Raw genomic sequence first — 22,499 nt, forward strand, 5'->3', positions numbered from 1 at the left:
TTTTTGTCTTCACTGACAGTGTGCATCTAAACCTGTATACTAGAATAAAGTAAATCATATGGGGGATGATAGGGTTTTGTATGCGATGGGGCTTCAGTTCTCCGTGTGTGTGTATGCGTGTGTGTATTACATAATGACGAACCTCTAAAGAAATATGAAGGTAGGGGGCCTTGATATAATTCGAAGAGGAATTCAATGCTTATTTGATGAAAATTGGTTTTGAAATGGCAGGGATATCCAAATCAAAGCGATTCTATTGTCCTCTGTGCTTACGATAATGGTCACCTGCATACTTATTGCTCATAGATATGTGTAATTGTCTTTTTTAACAGCTGGTACGTAAAATTGCAATTTTATCTAACATGTAAAGACACTTGCTTGAAATCGTTTTGCACTATTAAGAAAAACAATTTTATTCACTTCATTTTATTCATCAACCAATGTCCTTGTAATTCACTGTTAAGGTATTACTCAATAAATTTGTTCGATTGGCTTTCTGTTATATTCTTGTGCAAAAAGGAATATAGAAATCAAAACAAATCAAATCAAAATATCAGCCATTTCATTTTTTTCCTTCAGGTGCTTCCAATACAATCAGCAGATATTATATAATAAGAGGCCCGTAAGTTGCATTTGTTTGGAATTCTTTGCAATTTTCTTGTAGACCTGATAGGAAATGCAGTATTCGGTAGTTAATATTTTCTTTCTGAGATATTCTTGAAATCGGTCACATGGAGAGAGGTATTAGAAATGCAGTATATGGAGAATAGGGAGGAGTCTTGCAACTGACTGACAAATTGACAAGGGAGGAGTCTTGCTGATCACATCGCGTGTTCATGACAGCCTTGCATACCCTCCCGCCTCCAGTTGCAATGCATTATTTTTTCTTTGTTCATATCCTCTTGTCTTTTACCAAAAACTCTGCTGTGTCGAGATTGAAAGTAGCCCTCCATACCATGATTATGTGGAGTATGATGAGACTGATACTACAGTAGACTCTAATAGACTATTCATGTATACCCATCGAGTTTGACTTCTTTCTCCAAGGTTCTAGCAAGGTAGGAGTTTTTCTCACTCACCCCTTGAAATCCACTAACATTCTAATATTTCTCTCAAAATAGCAAAAGTGAAAAATCCATACAGTACTGTTAGCCTACATGTACTTTCAGTAATCGTCGCAGTGAAAAGAACAATATCATGTATGTATTTAAGTTCCATTATTGGTACTGATCAGGGAGTGCAGATGTTCACCACAGGCTAAATACAGTGAAAACATTTTTTTTTTTTTTTTTTTTGGTCTCCTTATGATGGAGTGCATCATCTACACTCCCTGATCAGTACCAATACGACCATAGTGTTGTGCATGGTATAATTTGCCGTGAGCCTAATCTGGTTCGGGTACACCCCAAAGCACTTTGCCAATAATTGATGCAGTCTTCAAGGTCGGCATGGATTTGTTCACAGACTGCAGTTATGTTCCTGGAAGTGTTACATACATGTCAAGCTTCCGAAGCGTTGAGTTGCAATTCACAATCAACAAGTTTATTAGTTTGTCTTACAATACTAAGAATTAGTTCTGAATATAGTAGAAAGACGGCAATTCTTGAATGTAGGCCAAGAATTACATGTGACCGAAAAGTAATTATCTTTTTTTTTCTCCAAAATGAGTTGTGTGCCATTTCCTGCATATACAAACTTTACTGTGTGTATAGGAGAGGCCAGTGACTCCCAGGTATCTTGCATTTAACTCATTATTGTGTCGTATAGCAAAACATGGCAATATTTAAAGGGGAAATCGAGTCCAAATACAAGTTAGTCTGATAAGAAAGAGTAAAATATTAAGAGTTCATTTGTAAAATTTTGATCGAAATCGGATGTAAAATAAGGAAGTTATGACATTTTGAAGTTTCGCTAATTTTTTAGGAAACAGTTCTTGAATGGTTGATATGAATATGCAAATGGCAACGTGGGCATGTCATTCCCTCACAACTTACTTAATTTCAAGTTTTTCATTCAAACGCAATTATTCCCGAGGCTCAAGTCCTGATATATCTAACTGATCACTTTTCTGAAGTTATTCAACCAGCAATACCATAATGTTTCACATTTCATTAACATAAACATTGAATTTCATCATTTTTTTTTGTACACGATCAAGGGAAAATTGTGAGGTTATGGCATGGTCAACTCACTCATTTGCATATTCATATCCACTTTAAACTGCTTTGCAGAAATTAGCAAATCTTGAAAATTTTATAACTTCCTTATTTTTCATCCGATTTCAATAAAATTTTTACTGTTAAACTTGTAAGATTTTACTCTTTTTTTATCAGACTATCTTATTTATTGGACTCGATTTCCCCTTCAAAGGATTTTAACTTATTATTCATCAGATATTGCCCAAGCTTTGACTGATGTTTTGATAACTTGCATTCAGAGAATTGCAATTGACTCTTGTAGACAAAATGTTTGTGAAAGCTAACCCAGGTCTTCCCTGGTATTATGCGATGTAAGTGTGCTGATGATTTGGTACATGCTGGGTAAATTTAATTCTATATAAGGTTATGCGTTTATCTCATTCCATGCAAAAAAAAAGTGGAAACAATCCACTTTACATTAATAAATACATGGGAATTAACATGCATGATGATATGTCTCATTTAAACACGTAGAAATTAGCATGTATGAATGTATGATGTGTAAACATGTCTCATATAAACACGTGAAAATTACCATGCATGATGTGTAAACATGTCTCATAATATAAATTATAAACACTCAGCATGTATAAGGTGTAAACATGTATCATACAAACACTGAGAAATTGCGATGTTTAATATGTAAACATGTCACATGTTTAGTGTATGCAATTTTGTGATCGATCTAAAAATCAGACATGTGTTCTGAGAATAAACACTAAAATGGCAAATAAACATGTCGCAGTGTTTTTAATCTGTCACAGCGAATAAACATGTCGCAGTGTTTACATTGTAAACAGTGCGTCATGTTTATTTTTTGGTTCAGTGTTTAGATCTTAAACATTGTGGGCGATTATGACGTGACTGTGCGGTGTTTAGTATTTAAACACTGTGAGTGATTATGATGTAAACGTTTGGTGTTTAGGCCATAAACAGAGCAGGTGTTTAGTTTTTAAACATCAGAACCGTTTAAAACATAAACATGTGTGTGTGATAAACACCTCGGGTGTGCTGAAAATAAACACAGCATGTGTTTAGTTTCTAAACATGTTTAATAAATAAACGCGTCGCAGTGTTTTTAAACTGTCACAGAAAAGTGTTTAGTTAGGTGTTTAGAAACTAAACAAATTTTTTACAGTGAAAAAAAGGGTTTTCTTTTGCAGTAATAGCACTCTATTCAGGAGCGTCTGGTGAGTATTGCCCCCAACTAAAATTCCATGATTAAGGTAAGGGAGTTTATCAAGGAGGAGTATAACACAGGCAATGTCTTTTGTGGAATGTAAAATTTCAGTCTATTCATAGTACTTATATTACGAGAAATAATTTGGCAGATATGATCAATCATGTATAATTTCCAAGGAAGTTTATTACTGTATCTACAAAAATACTAAGAAATCTAAAATATAACACACTTTCTAAATCATAATCATCCAGAGCTGTTTCTGAATTAAGAGAATCAACAGTTTTGCTGAAATGCATATATTTTGGGGGTTTTTTTAACATTCAATGATAGCTTATTAGCTCTGACCCACTTGTTCACTTTTTTTTTCAAGTCTGTATTGACTTGTTCAACAAGAACATCGATATCGTTATGGGCAGGAAAAACACTGCGTATCATCAGCAAAATGTAAAAAGATTCGGAAGAAAAATCAAAGACATATATGTATATATATATATATATATATATATATATATATATATATATATTGAAGGCCTATTATGAATAGCAGCGGTCCTAAACGACCTTCTTGTGGAACGCCACACTTGATAATATCTCTTGTAGCTGAATTATGTATCTTTCCTCGAAAAAAATAACTCTTGACTACTCCAAGGCCCCAAATAATTTCGTCTTTTAGCGATCATTTTCGTCAGTTTTCCTTTCCCTTGTGATTTCTTGGTTATTTCTTCTTTTTTACACGAAATATACAATATTGGAAATACACCTGTAGCACAATATTGATGGAAAGTTTTTAAGTAAATTGCGCGACGAGAGGAAAAAAAATCATAGGAACATCTTTATAATGCTACTGCTGCTGTAGAATTGTAGTTGTTGTTCAGTTCAGTTCAGTTCAGTCTTTATTTCTGCATTTCAAAATCAATACAAATCAACCAATCGACAAAATGTTTACATAGTCATTTACAGAGCTGATATTCGTAACGTTTGGATCATACATACATTTTTTTTTTTAAGAACGAATATCATATATAAAAGGAAGCAATAGGAAATGATAAAAATGAAATGCAGGGGACCATCATCATAAGCTAAGCTTGGCGAGGAAGATGGCCCAGGTAAAGAGATACATAAAGAAAATCTTGCCTCTCACTGAGTGGGAGGTAAGTTTGTGCGAAGGGCACAATAAAGAGATACATAAAGAAAATCTTGCCACTCACTGAGTGGGAAGTAATTGTACGAAGGGCGTGCGGTGCAGTGCGGTGTGCATTGTGCTGGGATGAATCTTGGTTTGTACGTTGAGTGTTATTTTGTGTATCAGTGTGATGAGGTGAATGTTACTTCACAGGGGCGGATCCAGGGAGGACCGCAACCGGCGCACGCCCCCCCCCCCTTTATTTTTTTTTTTGTTGAAACAAAAGAAATAAAAAGAAAAAAATGGGGGAGGGGTGCGTGCGCCCCCTTCAACTTTGTAAACACGCCCCCTCTTTACGGAATTCCTGGATCCGCCCCTGCTGGCCGTGAACTCATTGTTTAGTTGTTGTTGATGATAATGATGATGATGATGATGATGATGATGATAATGATGATGATGATGATAATCCTTTTTTCCTGGCCCCATACACATCGGCTATAGCGTGACATCGTAGTAGAAAGAATTTTGGCATAAGAGAGCTTGATTGCTCGTATCGAATTGCGGAGATCGATTGGAAACAATAACTTCATAAACTTTTATGTATAGACTGAATGGTACGTGATTATCATGTAACTACAGCGCTCTCCAAATCAGAAAATCGTTATTCACTTTTGATGTATAGTGATGATGATTGTTGTCCATCATCAAAACTTGTTGCAAATAATATAACTATATTGTAACTCGTTCACTGTTAGCATTTGTAAGTAATATGTCATCCCCTGCCATGTGTTCAGAATAGGACTATGGACCTGGTATGTCAACACGTCCTTTGATCTGTTTTGTTTTAGCAATAAAGACATGATTACAAACAAAATACTTGAGAATTACTTTCCGCGTGCTGAATGACTACAATCAATGTAAATACATGCCACTTGTTGTGATATTGGAAATGTCAACACGGTTTCGAATCAAATGATTGGCTAGTTTGTCATCACGTGACCGTCGTTTATTTTGCCTAAAGTCTAAACTTTATATTTCACCAGGATTACGATATGGTTCTGTTACCGGTATATACTAACGACCACAGCCGTCTAGGCGTGTATTACAAATGCAATAAGTTTGCGTGTGAGTCCAGTTTAATAGCTTCTGTACAGTTGGTGCTGGGCTAGGAATGCTGCTAAAATGGATGCCGCAGAATTTAAATCACATATCACGTCACCATTTTACATGTTTTATAAAACAAGTTAATAATGTGTTGGTACAATTATTATCCAACCGCCGTAACGCAGTCTTATGAACAGTCAATAATGAAATTACTGTTGGGTGAATATTTCATACTAACGTCCTGTGTAATGCGCATTATGCGTATATAGATTACAAAAAAAAAATCCAAAATCCACCGCTAGATTGTATACTCGGGAAGGCGTTGCTGAAAATCATACACCATGAGGACGAATTGTGTCTGTTACAGTGGTAATTGTAGCAATTACGCCCTCTCTCGTTACTGAAAGACAGTTCGGTCATACATTATGGTATAGCGGTTATTCTACAGGAAAATAAAATACAATACACGACTACTCGATTATAGTTATCGTTTCTCATTATGCTATTGCTTCAACATCAGTTGTATTTTTTAGTTCCTACTTTGGTTCCGATAGTGTCAAGCCTGACTGTCTTCGTGAGCTGATTTGTTTCTCCGTTGAAGCGAGGCAGGGTGTGGGAATAGAAACCAACAAATGGACACCACAAGTTAAAAATGTTTGGAGTTATAGCTTACATTTTCCAAGGGCATCATCTTCTAAATGAAGCAAGACGTCACTTTCAAAATATTTCATAGTTTTTATTACTCCTCGCTTTCTACAAAATGTAAACACTTTTTGCCCACGGGTGCAAGTACTTTTCATATTAAACTTTTTTCCAATACCTTCTTCTTCTTTTTTTCTTTTTTCTTTTTTTTTTTCTTTTGGTCTGAGTATTAATGCCGCATATATTGTCCATTTTCGCAGTTTTTTACTTTTGCACCTTCGAAGCGAAAAACGTGTGTGATCATTCAGACATAAAGTTCCCCGTACTGTGTTACTAATATGGAATGAAATGAAATTTCCTTCAATTTGATATAATGTTACTTAAATTCGATTCTATCACAGTGTGGTATGAAATATCTGAAATTTAAAAAAGTGTTTAATTTCTTTCTTTTGCCGAGTGTATAATTATATTCGACACAATGGTCCATATATTTGGAATTACCTACTGTCCCTGAACATGTAAACCTTGTGTCTCCATATTTTCATTAGTTTGTTACAATTTGATTAGTTAATTTTATTACAGTGTTTGAGAAATACTGGCCATAACAATCTGTACTTTGATATCATGATAATTATGACTGCACTGTGTATGTACCCGAGTGCTTCCTCAACGAGTGCATCCTCAGTATTGTTTGGAAACGAAAATAAAACATGAATGAATGAATGAATGACTGGATGGATGGATGGATGAATGAATGTATGAATGAATAGCACGTGTCCGCACAATCACCACGCCACATACACCTGACCACACTTTCCAACCTTATAGCAGCATTATGGTTCATGGTTAGCCCATGCTTAACATCTGAACACGGTGCCCACTTTCGTTTTGTATAGGGCCTATGAGTCTTATAGTTATAGCCGTTAATAGGGTTATACCAATATCTATGTTCTTAAGTAATAAAAGCACAAATTGAGTTTAATCACGTCTTAATTCACAAACAATAATTGTCGTTTATATATTTATATAATATTGACTGGCCCTGAGGGAGGTACCAGAAAATATTGCCCAAACTGAAAGCATATTGCCCGAGTCGAAGACGAGGGCAATATGTTTTCAGTGCGGGCAATATTTATCTGGTACCTCCCGAAAGAAAGGCCAGTCAATATCATAATTATTACCTATCCCCCTAGGTAAATTAAGAAAATATGTAAATACGGCTATACACTATATATGATACAGATCAAGCCACATTTGACTACCAGTAGACCATCAAGATGTTGAATAATTGCAAAATTGTTCATCGATGTATATCATTCAACTCCAATTCAAAGATACATGTAGGTGTAACAGGCAAACTTCAAACTTCTGAACGTTCTTACACTTTATTTTTACTTCTCTGTTAAAAGTTTGAGAGTTGTAAAACTGGTGGTCACTGTGCAATTACTGATCACAAAATACATGGACTAGCATTGCCTAGTGCTGCTGTAAGTGGTGTGTCGACCTTGTATGAGTTGATTTATCAGCGTTCTTCTGCGGTGCGTGTACTGACACCCTGGACGTCCTGGAATGTTTTCTTTTCGTGGTCGATCGGAATGTTTATGTTTAAAGCAGGGAGGTGGGGAGAGAGATTCCACTCTTTCTCTTCCCACCTCCCCAAACCGGAAGAGTGCACTGTTTGCACATACTGTTACTGTTATACCAGGGAGGTGAGAGCAGGGAGGTGGCTCTTCCACCTCCCTGGTGAGAGGAAACACCTCCCTGGTTATACGCAGCGACGTGGCAAAAAGCATATTGACTGCTGACCTTTAACCCTGCAAAATAACAACCGGAATTGCCTCGCAAAACTCCCTCGTATAGGTAATAATTCATTATATTGTTGCCCTTTTTCCTGCTGTTAATCAATTTTTGTCAACAGGAAAGAAAAATACAAATCAACATACATGTAGTTGTAACAGGCAAACTTCAAACTTCTGAACGTTCTTACACTTTATTTTTACTTCTCTGTTTAAAGTTTGAGAGTTGTAAAACTGATGGTCACTGTGCAATTACTGATCACAAATGGACTAGTCATTGCCTAGTGCTGCTGTAAGTGGTCGACCATGTATGAGTTGATTTATCAGCGTTCTTCTGCGGTGCGTGTAACTGACACCATGGACGTCCTGGAATGTTTTCTTTTCGTGGTCGATCGGAGGTGGGGAGAGAGATTCCACTCTTTCTCTTCCCACCTCCCCAAACCGGAAGATTGCACTGCTTGCTCATACTGTTAGTGTATAGCAGCAGACTGTCGTGAAATAGGAAAATATATCTGAGGAGTTTGATCGCAAAACTTGTTAAAACATTTTATTATAATTCCGTCATCAGATCAGTGCACGCACGACGCACGCACACACACACACACACACACGCACACACAAACCTTTCTTATGATGTAGTCTTGTTGCATAACAGGGAATGCTTTTGAAGTTTTGGTAAAAATATCTCAAATTTTCTTCTCATTTTTGTCAACACAATAGTATTTGCACTTTTTTCTTTCGTTCTCCAGGATGCTTTGGATTCAGTGAAAAAACAAACAAACATAAGATTAGTTGTTATGTCCTCTGTGCTATTAGCCACTGCTCACTGAGTACACTCTAAGACAAACACTCTCTAGTAGGTTCAACTTTGCACCTTTACCAGTGTCACATTATATATAGGCGCACCATCATACGGGTGCAACTTTGCAGCCTTCAGATCACTGTCACAATGAGTGAAAAACTGGTATTATTGCAAATGGCATCGCTGAACAACGAAGCTCTGGTGAATAAGCTCGATTAATTCAAACCGTCATAAAAATCAAGAATCTTACAGCATTCCATTCTAACAACTGCAGCGTTTATTGGAAGACTTTCTTTAGACAGACAAACTATTTTACACACGAACGTAGCAGTATCCATAAGCATGAATGTGAGTACAAATTTACAAAATATTACACGTACAAGATTTAGAGTATAGACAATTATATGGAAAAAACAGAGGGAAATAGGTAATATTATTATACTTCAAGTTTTGATATTGTCATCTCGAACCTTGCGTATACACAATAAAATGATATATAATTGTAATCATGTTTCATATTCGGGTTAGTAGATAGATATATAGGACAAAATGAAAGACTACATTCAGGCTCTGTCTACAGAATATAAGTAATCTCGTCGTGTGTCATCTACATACACAGCCCGTTGACAAGTTCCCTCTGCTCTCATTATGAAAAAAAAAAATGAGTTCCGGTTTACTATACATGTAGATACACGATGCTTGCTCATTCGAGTTGTTTCCATTTCAAACAAGAAAGATGAAAATAATATGTAGTTTAGAACAGAGATAAATACTGCGTCAAATCAATTTAAAGAAAGAAAGAAATATATGTCTTGGAACATCAAAAATTAACAGATTTAATTTGTTCATGAACTCACGGTGTAGGACAATCTTTAAATTTGAATATATTCTTGTAATGTTTAAACGTTGAGCCTTTATTCGGATGGTGCAATTAGGTTTCCCGGCCAATTTATCATATAGTTTTGTCATTCAGTTTCACAGTAGCAGCAGGCATTTTCGTCAAACTCGCTCATGCATCAAAATATCGTTATCTGAGATTGTTTTTCGCTGTTCAAATTAACTAGAGCGGCAACTGATTACACATTGCACTTTGTGCATTCTAATTCATTACTCATAATTCACATATACATTTCGGCAATCTTCGTCTCAATGTGTCGCCAGCTCATTCCAAATATTCAAATATAGCAAACAAGTTCACAAAAGGAACATTTAATTTAATTATGTAAGGTGTCAATAAAAAAGTACATTACATGTATACAGTCTATTTCAATTGAATGTAAGAACTTCTCATGTGGATAGCACATGGTGAAACTAAATACGTGAAATTAAGATCATAAAAACAATATTATAATCAAATTGAAAATAAAGATGTTAAGATTGCAAAAAAAAAGTGATAATCATGATGTAAAGGACTGATATTGAAGTTCAAAAAAAATGATGGTCTTGATAAAGTTAGAAACGACACTCAGTTATTAAATGGACAAAATCACTCTTGCTCATTATGTAATTGTGAATGAATTTCGTGTTAAAGACGCAACTTTACGACTTTGGACTTCTCAGTGGGGTTTGTGTGTTATAATTATGTAAACGCTATTCCACCTGGGTTCAGGGTGGGCTACATAATTATCAGATATACAGTTTCACATCTCATATCGATGTCAAAATTTGACATGAATATAATGATATAAAACTCTTCCCTAAATCAATGTGCCCTACATTTACTCATTAAGATAGTAGGTAAAACTACACATTATACAGCCACGAGACTCCACGTTTTAATCATTAATAGCTATGTGAGACAGAGCGCATAGTAGGTTTGAACCGCAACTAATCATAACTGTCGTTCAATAAAAAAAAGTGAAGAGTAAAATATCGGACGCCAGTTGTGGATAGTCAAGCCTATGGCCAGGGCATACCAGTACTTCATGCAATAACATTGGCACATTATGAGCACAACTTGGTGATCCGACACGGTTTACACGAGAAGAGACTACACTCTTAAAACATCCGAGTCAGAACTGACCCGGAACTGGGTCCGTTGGGGTCATACACCGTTCCGGGTCAGAAATGATAAGGAATGGGGGTCAGATATGACCCATTTCAGAGTCATGAATTGGGTCAGGGTGACCCCATTCGGGGTCTTCATGACCAAATTCCAAGTCATTTTTGACCCGGAATGGTGTATGACCCCAGCGGAACCAGTTCCGGGTCAGTTCTGACTCGGATGTTTTAAGAGTGTAATATGAGTTATCTAAATTGTGAATGAGTGATATTATTGGGAGAGTGCGACTCATTCACCTCCGGATTATAGCTATTTCTTAACACTGTTACTACATGCAATATGCGTGATAGGACTGCGCTGTTGCTCGTGTTTTTACGGCTGGATGCAAATCTTTTGCAAAGATAGATATGTGCGGTAACTGCACTTCGCTATGATTGCCATCATGTTATTGCGTCAGCGTCGGAGGCTCAAGTTTGGAACTGATTCGGGCGACTGGTCTGCCGGAGAAACGTCAACAGGAGAAATGAGGCCACACCAACCATAGCCAAAAAAGAAAAACTCAGCCAAGATGCTACCTGCAATGGCATTAGATGCATATGTCAAAGGATAGAGAAGAACTCTAAGAGCCATGCAATCAAAAAAAGCATAATTTACCATTTGCAGATGAAACAAAAACCCAGCATTAATGCTTCAAGATAGTTCTAGAATTATGGATAGAAACAACCACTGTAAAAATCTGAAGTAGTATAATCGATGTTAAGTATTGTTAATACACAAATGCGAGCAATAGATGCAATAAGAATGCTTCCAGACCAAACCGTCTACAGTCATGGTTTATTTAGAAAAAATACTGATATCTCTTCATATTTCAGGCTTTATTGCAAAAAATTTATATGGTAGGATGTTTTGTGATACAACAGACCTACACATATGCATCAAATGTGATATCTTGAACATTTTTAGAATCACTGCTCCCAAAGGTAAACTGGACCTTTAAAATGTTTTACAAATTTGTAAACAAATGTGACGAATGCACCTCTCATTCAAAATATACAATACGAAATTACATAAACTGAAGTAGATATTGGGCAGCACATACATTACAATCAGGAAAATCAATCAGAAAGGTATCACAATTATTAATCATAATAAACCTGAAGAAAATGTAGAGTGTATCCGTCCTACGTGGAAAGGCAAGACGACTTTTAAACAACATTTGTCTAGTAAATATCAAGCCCAAAAAAAGCCATTGTTTACATATAAAGTTCCGGGGTGTATATATTGAAGTACAGTGACATTTCTAGCCTTAGAGACGGTAGTTGATAGATAATTATGTGTAAAATGTGTAATATCCAAATGTGCAATCAAAAGAATAATTACAAAATGATGACTTCACCACCTTTATACAACGCTACAACTGATTTTGCTCCAAACAGTATCATCATAATCATGTCTTCATTTATTTATTACAACCAATTATCGTCAAACTGTCAGTTCGCGAGTTGGACAAAATCACGATTGCAATTACTGTAGACAAACTCAGGACAGCCTTAAAGGACAAGTTCACCTTCATAAACATAAGGATTGAGAGAATGTAGCAATATTAGTAGAACACATCATTGAAAGTTTGAGGAAATTCAGACATTCCGTTCAAAAGTTATGAATTTTTGAAGTTTTTGTGCAGTAACCGCTGGATGAGAAGACTACTGCAGTGTATGAATAACTTAGATGTCACATGCGTACAACAATATAAGGAAAAATATAAGAGAATTTCACAAAATTCCATCTTTTGAGAAAAGTACACATTCCCCTGACTCGTTACCGACAAATGTTATGAGTAATATTATTCCCCTGCCTTTAGAAAGAGGCAAGTCAAGTGCTCTTTTATTATGCGAAAAAAGTGAAATATGTGAATTTTCTTTTACATTTTCTTTATACTGTTGTACGCATATGACTCACAAGCTGTAGTAGTCTCCTCATCCAGCGGTTCCAACACAAAAATTTTAAAAAATTCATAACTTTTGCATCGATTATCCAATTTTCCTCAAACTTTCACTGATGTGTTCTACTAATATTTGTTGCATTCTCTCAATCCTTATGTTTATGAAGGTGAACTTGTCCTTTAAGTTTGCAAATATTTTATGTATATAGTCATCCCATTTCTTATGGTGATACACACACACCTAATATACAATATATGCAATGTATAATATGATTTATACATACATTCATAAATACGTATATGTTTGAAAATATATATTATTTTGTATACAATACACTAATAATAGAAATGAAGAGAAATACATGCATAAAGACCATTTCAATACAAACGCCAGATAAATGTATTTATTGTCATTTTCGTCAAGATTAGTATTGTTGTTTATAGTTTGTGCTTTATGTGATTGTTACTTTCCCAATTTCATTTATCCAGTGTTTATGCGGATCGTGGCATTGAAGTTGAGAGTATATTCTTCTGTAATTTTCTACCAAAATCTAACCAGAAAGGGAATTCTAACGAGCGAAGAAAATCTAACCAGAGAAGAAAATGTAACCAGATAGAATTTAAAAAAAAAGAAGAAGAAGAATTACAAGAAGATGAAGAAAGCAAATTAATAATTTGGGCTAAGACGAAAGGAAAATAAGCAAGATTTATATCTAGAGACCAGTACTGTTTATGGTTACCTGTGAAGCACTCAAATAGTCGTAGAAATGACTTCCATCATAATATTCCCACTCATCGTTTTGGAAGTCAATGCACCTGCAAAGCGGATGAGAAAGTCATATCTTGTTTTACTTATGATTAATTTTTTAGAGAGGAGGGGTTTGTAGCTGGAACGCATTGACAGGGGGAAAAGAACGAAAGATCCACAACCGCGAATATTACGAGCATACAAACTCTTTGACTTTGCCATGGAAACATTTGACAATATTTTGCTCAAAGAGTAGGAACATAATTATGTAAATGAAGGAAATAAGACTATCTTTTTTCCTATTTGGTGGCAGTGAGGATTACTGTAGTGTGTGCGTTCAAAGTTCGCCATTACTGTTTGCTGTTGCAACAATCTAAGTGTACACAGGCGCTGTTTGAAATATTTTTGAATTAAAAAAAAAAAACTTTTTTTTTCTGTACTGGATAATGTCATATCGACAGAGGAAGGGAAGAAGAAGGACTTTTCAACAAAACCATGTATTTCCATATGGATATTCAACGAGAGATGGGGGCTAATCAATGAATACATCTACTTCTGTGACTGAGTCTACCACTATGGGAGACTGTTATTATACTGCTTTGAACAAAACAGAAATGATTGAAACATTCAGCGTTCCGTCGGGTTGATTGAACACTGTTCATCGGGGTCATCTTAAAAGCTATACAGAGACACCCACGAGTCACACAGCCCACGTGCTTTCATATTGAAAAAAGGTCCATGAGCCATACTCCCAAGGATCATGTAGCCCACGAGCTAGACACCAAGTAAAAAGGGTGCACTTCACGTGTTCGACATCCACGAATCATACAGCCGAACTATATAGCCCATGAGTCATACAGCCCATACGAGTTATACAGCCCACGGGTCATACAGTCCATGAGTTCGACACTATACGCAAACAAGGCCCACTAGTCTAGTTCGACACTAAGAAAAGCAAGGCCCAGAAGACCGACATATTAAGCCCCGTGATGCTAATGTCGAGCTCGAGGATCATTTTTTGCCCAGTGCAAACTTGTGGGCATTTTTTCCTAATGTCGAACTTGTGGGCCTTATTTGCCTAGTGCTGAACTCATGGGCTGTATGACTCATGGGATCACCACAGTAAAAAAAAAAAAAAAAAAGAAAAAAAAAAAGGGGGCCACGAGCTGTAGACGCTAAGAAAGAAAACCAGCGAGCTCGACACTAGGAAGGAACATGAGCTCTATGTTAAGCAAAATAGGTCAACGGGCTTGACATTAATTTGTGTCGAGCTCATGGGCTTATCAAGGCCCTCTATAAAGTCGATCTCATGATCATGGGCCTTTTTTGCCTGATGTCTATGGCTCGTGGCCTTATTTGCATACAGTGTCTAGCTCGTGGACCTATTTTATTTGGTGTCGTGATCATGGACATTGTTCTCTTGTATCCAGCTCGTGGACTGCACTCGTGTGCTGTGCAACTCGTGGACTGTATAACTCGTGGTGTGGGCTGTATATATAACGTGTGACATGCACCCTGCTTATCAAGTCATATCGAACATAGATTTTATTTCAGCATGTCCTTAGCAATCAATTGTACTTGTACGGCATAAGACTTTGATGCTTGGTGTACAACACTACTTACCTCGAGCGTGGATAATATGATACCATTCCATCACACAGGTCTTTGAACCCGACCGTGACGATGCAAGCCGAGACAAGGGCAAGGAGGGCGATCACGGCACATAGTATAACGATGACGAATTGGAAAATGGTGCTGAATAGCAGAAAGGTGAAGAGAAAATTAAATCAATCAAATATTTGTTCACTTTAGTTTCCACTATGAATTCAACTTGCTGGCACATTGAAATGTACAGTCATTCATGATACAAATTCTAATTCAGAAAAAAGGGAGGGAATGAAAAAATGGTGCCGATTTTACGACATCAAAGCGCGATATGTATATCGTGTTTGTGGGTAGCAATCACAATGTAGCTTGACTTAATCATTCCGCCTTGTCGCTATATTTGGAAAGAAAGCGGTGTCATTTTTAGTCCATGAAAGAGGGACATGTATAATTTGGATATGCAAAATCACGAAAGCATTGAAGTAATCTACCCTTAAATTCATACCGTTTTTATACGCAGTTCACTCGGGGTATCGTACATCATGGCTCCCTTTTCAGCGTGTATATGATATTTATGTAAGTCTGGATGATCTTTACTTTTCGTTCTTTTTTGTGTCCATTGTGAGCAGTTAATTGCCACTCTGGTTATTGACTGAGGTATTCATTTGCAAGATCTTTTAGGGGGAAAATTATTGATCACAAAGCCGGTATCGTTTTTATAGCAATTGAAGCAAAGAGATGGCAAAATCAGAAAACTCGATGTTGTTTCTATTAGGGGTATAGTCCTATATCTTGTTGCTTGTTCTTTCCTGACATACCTCCCTGTTATTGATTTCTTCTTTTTCATTAACTCCATGGCTCTTGGTAGTCCAATGAGGATGGCGGCTAGTAATGCGATGACCTGAAGAAATAGTAGAATGATGTTAATAAATGGTGACAATATATGAATTTTCCTATTTATCCTGTGGCCCTTTTACACTATTGTCACTGCCTTATCAAAGGGCCCTGCCAGATAAAGCTATTCTTTTATTGCCTGGCATCCATTATGTACACGTGCTAGTCAAGGGGAACATTGATAGGAAAACATTACATCTTGCTCAAGGATAAAACTATACAGTTTGCAGTTTGTTTGTTTACAGAACTATTACAGCTATACCTTTTCCATCGCTTTATTTACTTTTTAATGTGATTCTTGCAAGCATGCATTATTCGTCTTATGGATATAAATATATACTATTATACAGAGGCCTACATTCTCACATACATTTTATGAACTTCATAGCTTGTACTTCTTTAGTTCTTTGCTTGTATACTTTGTATTATGTGTCGCCTTTTGTTCGATTAAAATAAATGTAAATATACGACCAGCGAGAACATTATTTGATTTCCGCTGGATGGCTGAAAAAAAGTGCAAAATCCTTCACGGAGTAATTAAGTCACCTCGACAGGCTACACTTAATTAAAAAAAATAGAAAATAAATAAATAAATAAATAAATAAATAAATATATATATATATATATATATATATATATATATATATACATATATATATATAGAAAGGAGACCGAATAGCCCTATTAATCATACACCCGAACAGCCTTTTTTAGTGCCCTTTAACCCCAACGGCCTTTTTAGACATAATTACATACCGTCATTCCAACGACCCTTTCTATGTGCTCACAAGAAACTGATCGAGTGAGACGCACCCCCATGATGGCATAATGCGTAGCTTGCAGGCAACTACCCTCCCACCCCCTACCCCCACGCCCCCCCCCCCCCCCTCCAAAAAAAAAAATCCTCCAAAACATACTAATTCTCATGAAAAAAAACCCCACTTATTCTATACAATATTCCATACACACACAGGCGCGGACACATTATAACGAAATGAAAGTGTGATAAAATACGGTTCTGGGTGGAAATATATGTAATATAAACCATATAGGCTTATATAAATATCGTTAAATTACGATCGTCATAATCACTATAATAGCCATATGCAGGTTACAGTAATGGTCGTCAATATTACGTTATGATTAGTACTTTTAGCATTAATTTTTTTATCATTTGTATGAACATGACTTCCGATAGTAAGGTAAAAAAAAAAGAGAGAGAACATTCATCATATTCAATCAATGATTGCATCTTGCAAACATAAGTTATTGCACTCACGTTAAATGTGATTACGTAGTTGCAGTTTGAAACATCATTGAGACCAATGAGGACTTTGTCGCCCCCACCGGTGACCGTAGGGTAGAGAGGGCACCCTCCTTTGAAGTCACCCTGTAACAAGACATCGGAATAGATTCAAATTCATGAAATTGTTCCGTCGAGATGTTTTCATTGCAACTGATTGACAAATTGACCTATACATCGACGTAAATAAGCACTGAATTGATCAGTGTTTTAGTAGTAGCCATGATAAAATAATCATGGGTTTACATACTCGAGCAGGATTCGAACCTACAACCTCCTGATCACCGGACAGGCGTCATCTCCACTAGACCACCGAGCTTTCGCCCGACAGCAAGTGTTGGTTCTAATCTTTATAGCGAATAAGGAATAGATATTGGATTCTTGCATCACTGCTTCCAGAACACCGCTGTTTGTGAAGGAATTTATTTATCGCATATTCAAGATTCATTGTTTTTTTTTTCATTTGCATCAAATGTAAACAGAGAAATTGCAACTGACTAACAGATTGCCCTGCATCGATGTAGGGCAATTAGTCAATCAGTTGCAATGAAAATATCTCGACGGAAGAGTTTGAAAAACAGGGAAATTATATACAATGTATAAGCAGAACACGTTTGTAATGATTGCACAAAAAACAACAACAAACAAACCGTGAATCAACAAAGTACATGTGAAAATGAGTAACAAAATAAATGAACAAAACACAACTGCACATTTTTTAAACATACACATATGCATATATAATAGTACAAGTTAGGGATGGGAATGGAAATGGAGGGTCCCACATATTCTGACGTGTAATATAATCTGATATACATGTATTATGAAACATAACAGAAGATCAATCCACAACAGGAAGAGATAACTGTTCACACAGTATACATCACAGAAATGCAAATTGCCATCTTAAGTAGTTTGAAGAAATAACCGGCCTTATTTGATATAGCGACATACCAGAAGGTATAAGAATGTGCATATCAACGAATCATAAATTCTGCAAGAAGTGTAGGACAGTGTATCTGATTGTGACTGCTGACTTCGCGTGCACGTGATACGCTCGAGCGTCCAATCATATTAATTACATGTATACAGATGTTGATCATTCCACTGCACAATAGACAAACAACGTATTCATGGCCAGCATGATATTTGATTTTGTCTTCTCTTCTTTAAGCAATCAGTTAACTGTTTAAGTTTTTTTTTTCCACTGTGCTGTGTACTGTTTAATGTCCACGTGGATGCACAAACGCTTAAAGAAGAAAATATCCACCCCAGAAATACATTAACTTCAAACGAAGGCGAAAAATATTCCCTAATTAATACAACAATGAATAAAATCAGATAAGAAATAAGAAAGATATGACATTTTGAAATTTCACATATCACTTTTGGGAAACATTTCTTGAACAGTGCTAATGAATATTCAAATGAGCGAGTTGATGACGTCATACCCTCGCAAGTTTTCATGTATGTAAAATCCATCATATAGACGTTTTATCATTCTGAGGAAACGTGTAAATTACCTACCTCTATACCAGCTTATCAAAGGAATCTAAATTTCAGGATTTCAAAAGGGACACATTATGATAATAATAAAATTATAAACTTCATATACAATACTTTATCAGATATTCTAGATGTATAATCTATTGGCAACGCACTAAACTTCATATCAAAATTGTTGTTAACTCGGAACGTCGTAACACGCTGCATTTAAAAGCTCACCACTTAACATATACTTTATAATTATACACTTCCAAAATCGTCAAAATCAGAATAATGGTCCGTCGTACACACTATATCGGCTATCTAGCACATAAGACAATATATATATATATATATATATATATATATATATATACATATATACACATATATATAGCAATGATAATGTCACAACAGAGGAATGCATTAAATGCCAATCTTGATTTTAATTGAAAATCCGAATTTTCGGGGGTCCTCCCCCTTCGTCAGGGATGACAGTGCGAATGAATGAATATATATACACGTATATATACATATATACATATGCATATATATATATATATATATATATATATATAAACATATTGATAGTGAACATTATAATGACCATAATTTCATCACAAAACATCTCATCTATTGCATGAAGTGACGCTTCTACCCAGTGTTGCGTTTTATGCCCTCATTCCCCGCTTTCAATGATGCTGTGCTCTATATCAGTACGTCAAGGGTAAAGTCCATTCGTTCACTATAAATGTCTATTTAAAGTTCATATCTAATACTTGATCATAATTATTCAAACATCGTCGATCACAATCTCTGTGTTTAGTTATCACTACATTTTGACTTTGCATAATGAAAGAACAACCGCGGCATAGATTTATCCAAATGCATGTTGATTTGTGTTGATTTATGATACCCTCATCATCACTTTTTCGGTGAAACAAATATCTAGCAACATTCCATATATTTTCAACTAATTTTTCTTCTATTTTTCTTTAGATTACTTGGATACGCCCACAAAAAAAAACTTTCCAAACAAATATTCCTGTTGTGACCTCATCTTGCAATCATTGCTAAAGTACTGATATGTTACATTTTAACAAAAGACATTGGAATGCGCCTTCCCCTCGACTCACCATAACTTGCATGTTTCTGTGATATTACCTAATATGATTAACAAAAGACATAGAGAGGGAACATGCAAATTATGTGGAGGGGAATGTTTCTAGATATTCGTTTCACCGCAAAAGTTATGTTGAGGGTATCATCATAAATCAACACAAATTAACATGCATTTGCATTTCAGGGAATCTTTGAAGTCTACTCTGCCGGTTATATCAACGTCATGGTCTTTAACGATAACCAATGTTGAACCTGCATTCATTCATGAAACCCCAGGAAGATTTGCAAAATCTTGTTATGCATAGTGATTATTCGAATGAACAATATAAAATTGATTATGTATACATGAATTTACGCAATTTTCGTTTATAATGTAATTACGAGATGCAAAGAGTGACTTTTTCCCCTTTGTTTTATACTGGCATTAGCTTACCTATGGATCATGTTTATGACAGACCTTTGCGTTCGAAAATGCCAGCCTATATTGACATAGTACTGAATTGCTAAGTTTATGTGACTGTTTGTTCGGCGATCAGATACGGCTGCTTAGAATTATTATGCAAAATTGATCCTATAGCATGGAAGGCAGTGCACTATACTCATCAAATTCATAGCATTTCTCTTCATTGTTTATCGTAATCATTTCTTATTTATGTAGATTTGTCCACAACAAAGTTGTATGACCAACAGAGATTATATCCTTTACATGTATGTACACACACACACACATAATATATATATATATATATATATATATATATATATATATGTGTGTGTGTGTTATATGTGTGTATATATATATATGTATATATGAAGTAATCAAGAAATAAACTGGTAATGCATTTTTTTTTTGCCAATATAGAATGAGTTTATTCGACTCGAATTTTCAGCGGCCTCCGCCTTCTTCAGGAGTCTTGACAATGACGGTATCAAAACAAAGCAAAACATTGCAAAGCATTGTCAAGGAGCCAATACGTGAACTCTCAACACACATATATATACGCATATATATATATATATATATATATATACGCATATCTATATATATATATATATATATATATATATATATATATATATATATATATATGGCCGAGACATACAACACACCTTACGATATAGGTCTGTCTATGCATGTATCATACGCAAACTCATAACAGATTTTATATCAATATTTCTTGTTGAAAGCAAAATGTGTTGCTACATCAGAATAGTAGATCTAATCTTTTGGTGTATTGTAGGATCTCTACATCCTACTATTTAGACCCAACTTGAAATATGGAGCTAAAGGTATAGGGAACAATACCTTCAAAAGTGCGATGGTTATCACCGAAGCGAGAGAGGTGCCAACAACACCAACCAGGAGGATCATCTCCCCGAATATCGTCAAGCTTCTCAGCAGACCCATTTTGAAATATGAAATATCGCTTGCAAAAATAAATACTAGCAGGAGATCGTAAAGTCACGTGATAAGAGACCAAGAGAGCATGTAAGTCAATGCAGAAGTCACTGAAGCCGTAAAGTCATGCGGAATTTAGACGCCACACCAGCTCACTGCGTGCAACATGTATACGTCGTTGATGCTAGCTGAACGACCCGAGGCTCGATCGTTCAACCCCCGTGGTTCAACCTACTAATAAAGAGAATCAACAAAAGAGTGCGTTGAATTATTGATTTCATTTTTTTTTTTGCCAGTCTGGGCGAGTCCATTATGGAGAAAGGGAAAATAACACGTGGGGTAAGCGTAGATGTGGCTGCTTCTATTTCCTCATTTCAGCATGTTCAGTGTCCTCTCGCAAAGTCTCATGAAACGGGTTTTTTTCTTCTTCCTCCCCCTTTTTTCTTGGTTTTCTGTGTGGGTGTTTTCAAATTACTGTCATAATCAACGCATCATCTTCGCTATTATTGCTAGACGTTGCTGTTTGAACAGTCTCATACACAGAGTCAAAAGTGTTTACGTATGCGTAAAGAGTAATTACATTATATTAATTTTGTTCAATCAATTATCTATATTGTCTGTTCTGCGTATTTTTAGAAGACAATTAATAATCAAACGGTCCTTTTATACGGTGTGGTTCATTGTGCATTTTTGTAGGTTCAATCAAATTCCGTGCTCCCGTATACACCAACAAACACATTTTACTTCTCTTTAGATAAACACCATTTACATTGTACACACATAATCATGTACACACACACATACTATACTATACACGCATACTAGGTGTTGAAAAAAATTCCCACTTTTGATCCTTAATAGTTCAAAAACTATGTATCACATAAAACTGACATTGATCATGAGCAATAACTGAATAATGTACAATTTTGTTGGAGGTAATTTAAAAATGAAAGCATAAACCAGTTTTATTAAATTCAAGATTTAGGGTTCAGATTTTGCTCTATTTTCAACCCTGTGCATACAAAACTTTAATTTTGCACAGGGGTCAATAGGTGTGTATAAATAGGAATGTGTGCTTAACACCCAGACGATGGTCCTGAACAATGACCAGGGTTTGAATACTCTATATACTCATGAGAAATTCCTTTTTT

At 35.8% G+C, this 22,499-nt stretch overlaps 1 protein-coding gene across 1 annotated transcript; it reads right to left on the minus strand.

Moving 5' to 3' along the window:
* Positions 1–11,317: 11,317 nt before the first annotated feature.
* On the minus strand, positions 11,318–21,509 carry LOC139713878 (uncharacterized). Its single transcript, XM_071625579.1, has 6 exons — positions 21,256–21,509; positions 17,319–17,429; positions 15,964–16,046; positions 15,164–15,295; positions 13,533–13,608; positions 11,318–11,425 (listed from the first exon to the last, which is right to left on the minus strand). Exons 1-6 carry the CDS (start codon positions 21,355–21,357, stop codon positions 11,318–11,320), a joined length of 612 nt encoding a protein of 203 aa, XP_071481680.1. The 5' UTR covers positions 21,358–21,509.
* Positions 21,510–22,499: the final 990 nt, after the last annotated feature.

Source organism: Diadema antillarum, unplaced genomic scaffold (assembly GCF_040938485.1).
Source record: "Diadema antillarum isolate AM-2024a unplaced genomic scaffold, OU_Dant_1.0 seq00002086_RagTag, whole genome shotgun sequence".
NCBI lineage: Eukaryota > Metazoa > Echinodermata > Echinoidea > Diadematoida > Diadematidae > Diadema > Diadema antillarum.

Excerpts from the sequence above, each read along its gene's own strand:
- LOC139713878 (XM_071625579.1), bottom strand. The coding sequence starts at position 21,357 with ATGGGTCTGCTGAGAAGCTTGACGATATTCGGGGAGATGATCCTCCTG. Across the intron at positions 15,296-15,963 it reads AAGAAATCAATAACAGGGAG|CACCATTTTCCAATTCGTCA; the intron begins GTATGTCAGGAA and ends TCTGCTATTCAG. Across the intron at positions 13,609-15,163 it reads TCATATTATCCACGCTCGAG|GTGCATTGACTTCCAAAACG; the intron begins GTAAGTAGTGTT and ends TCCGCTTTGCAG.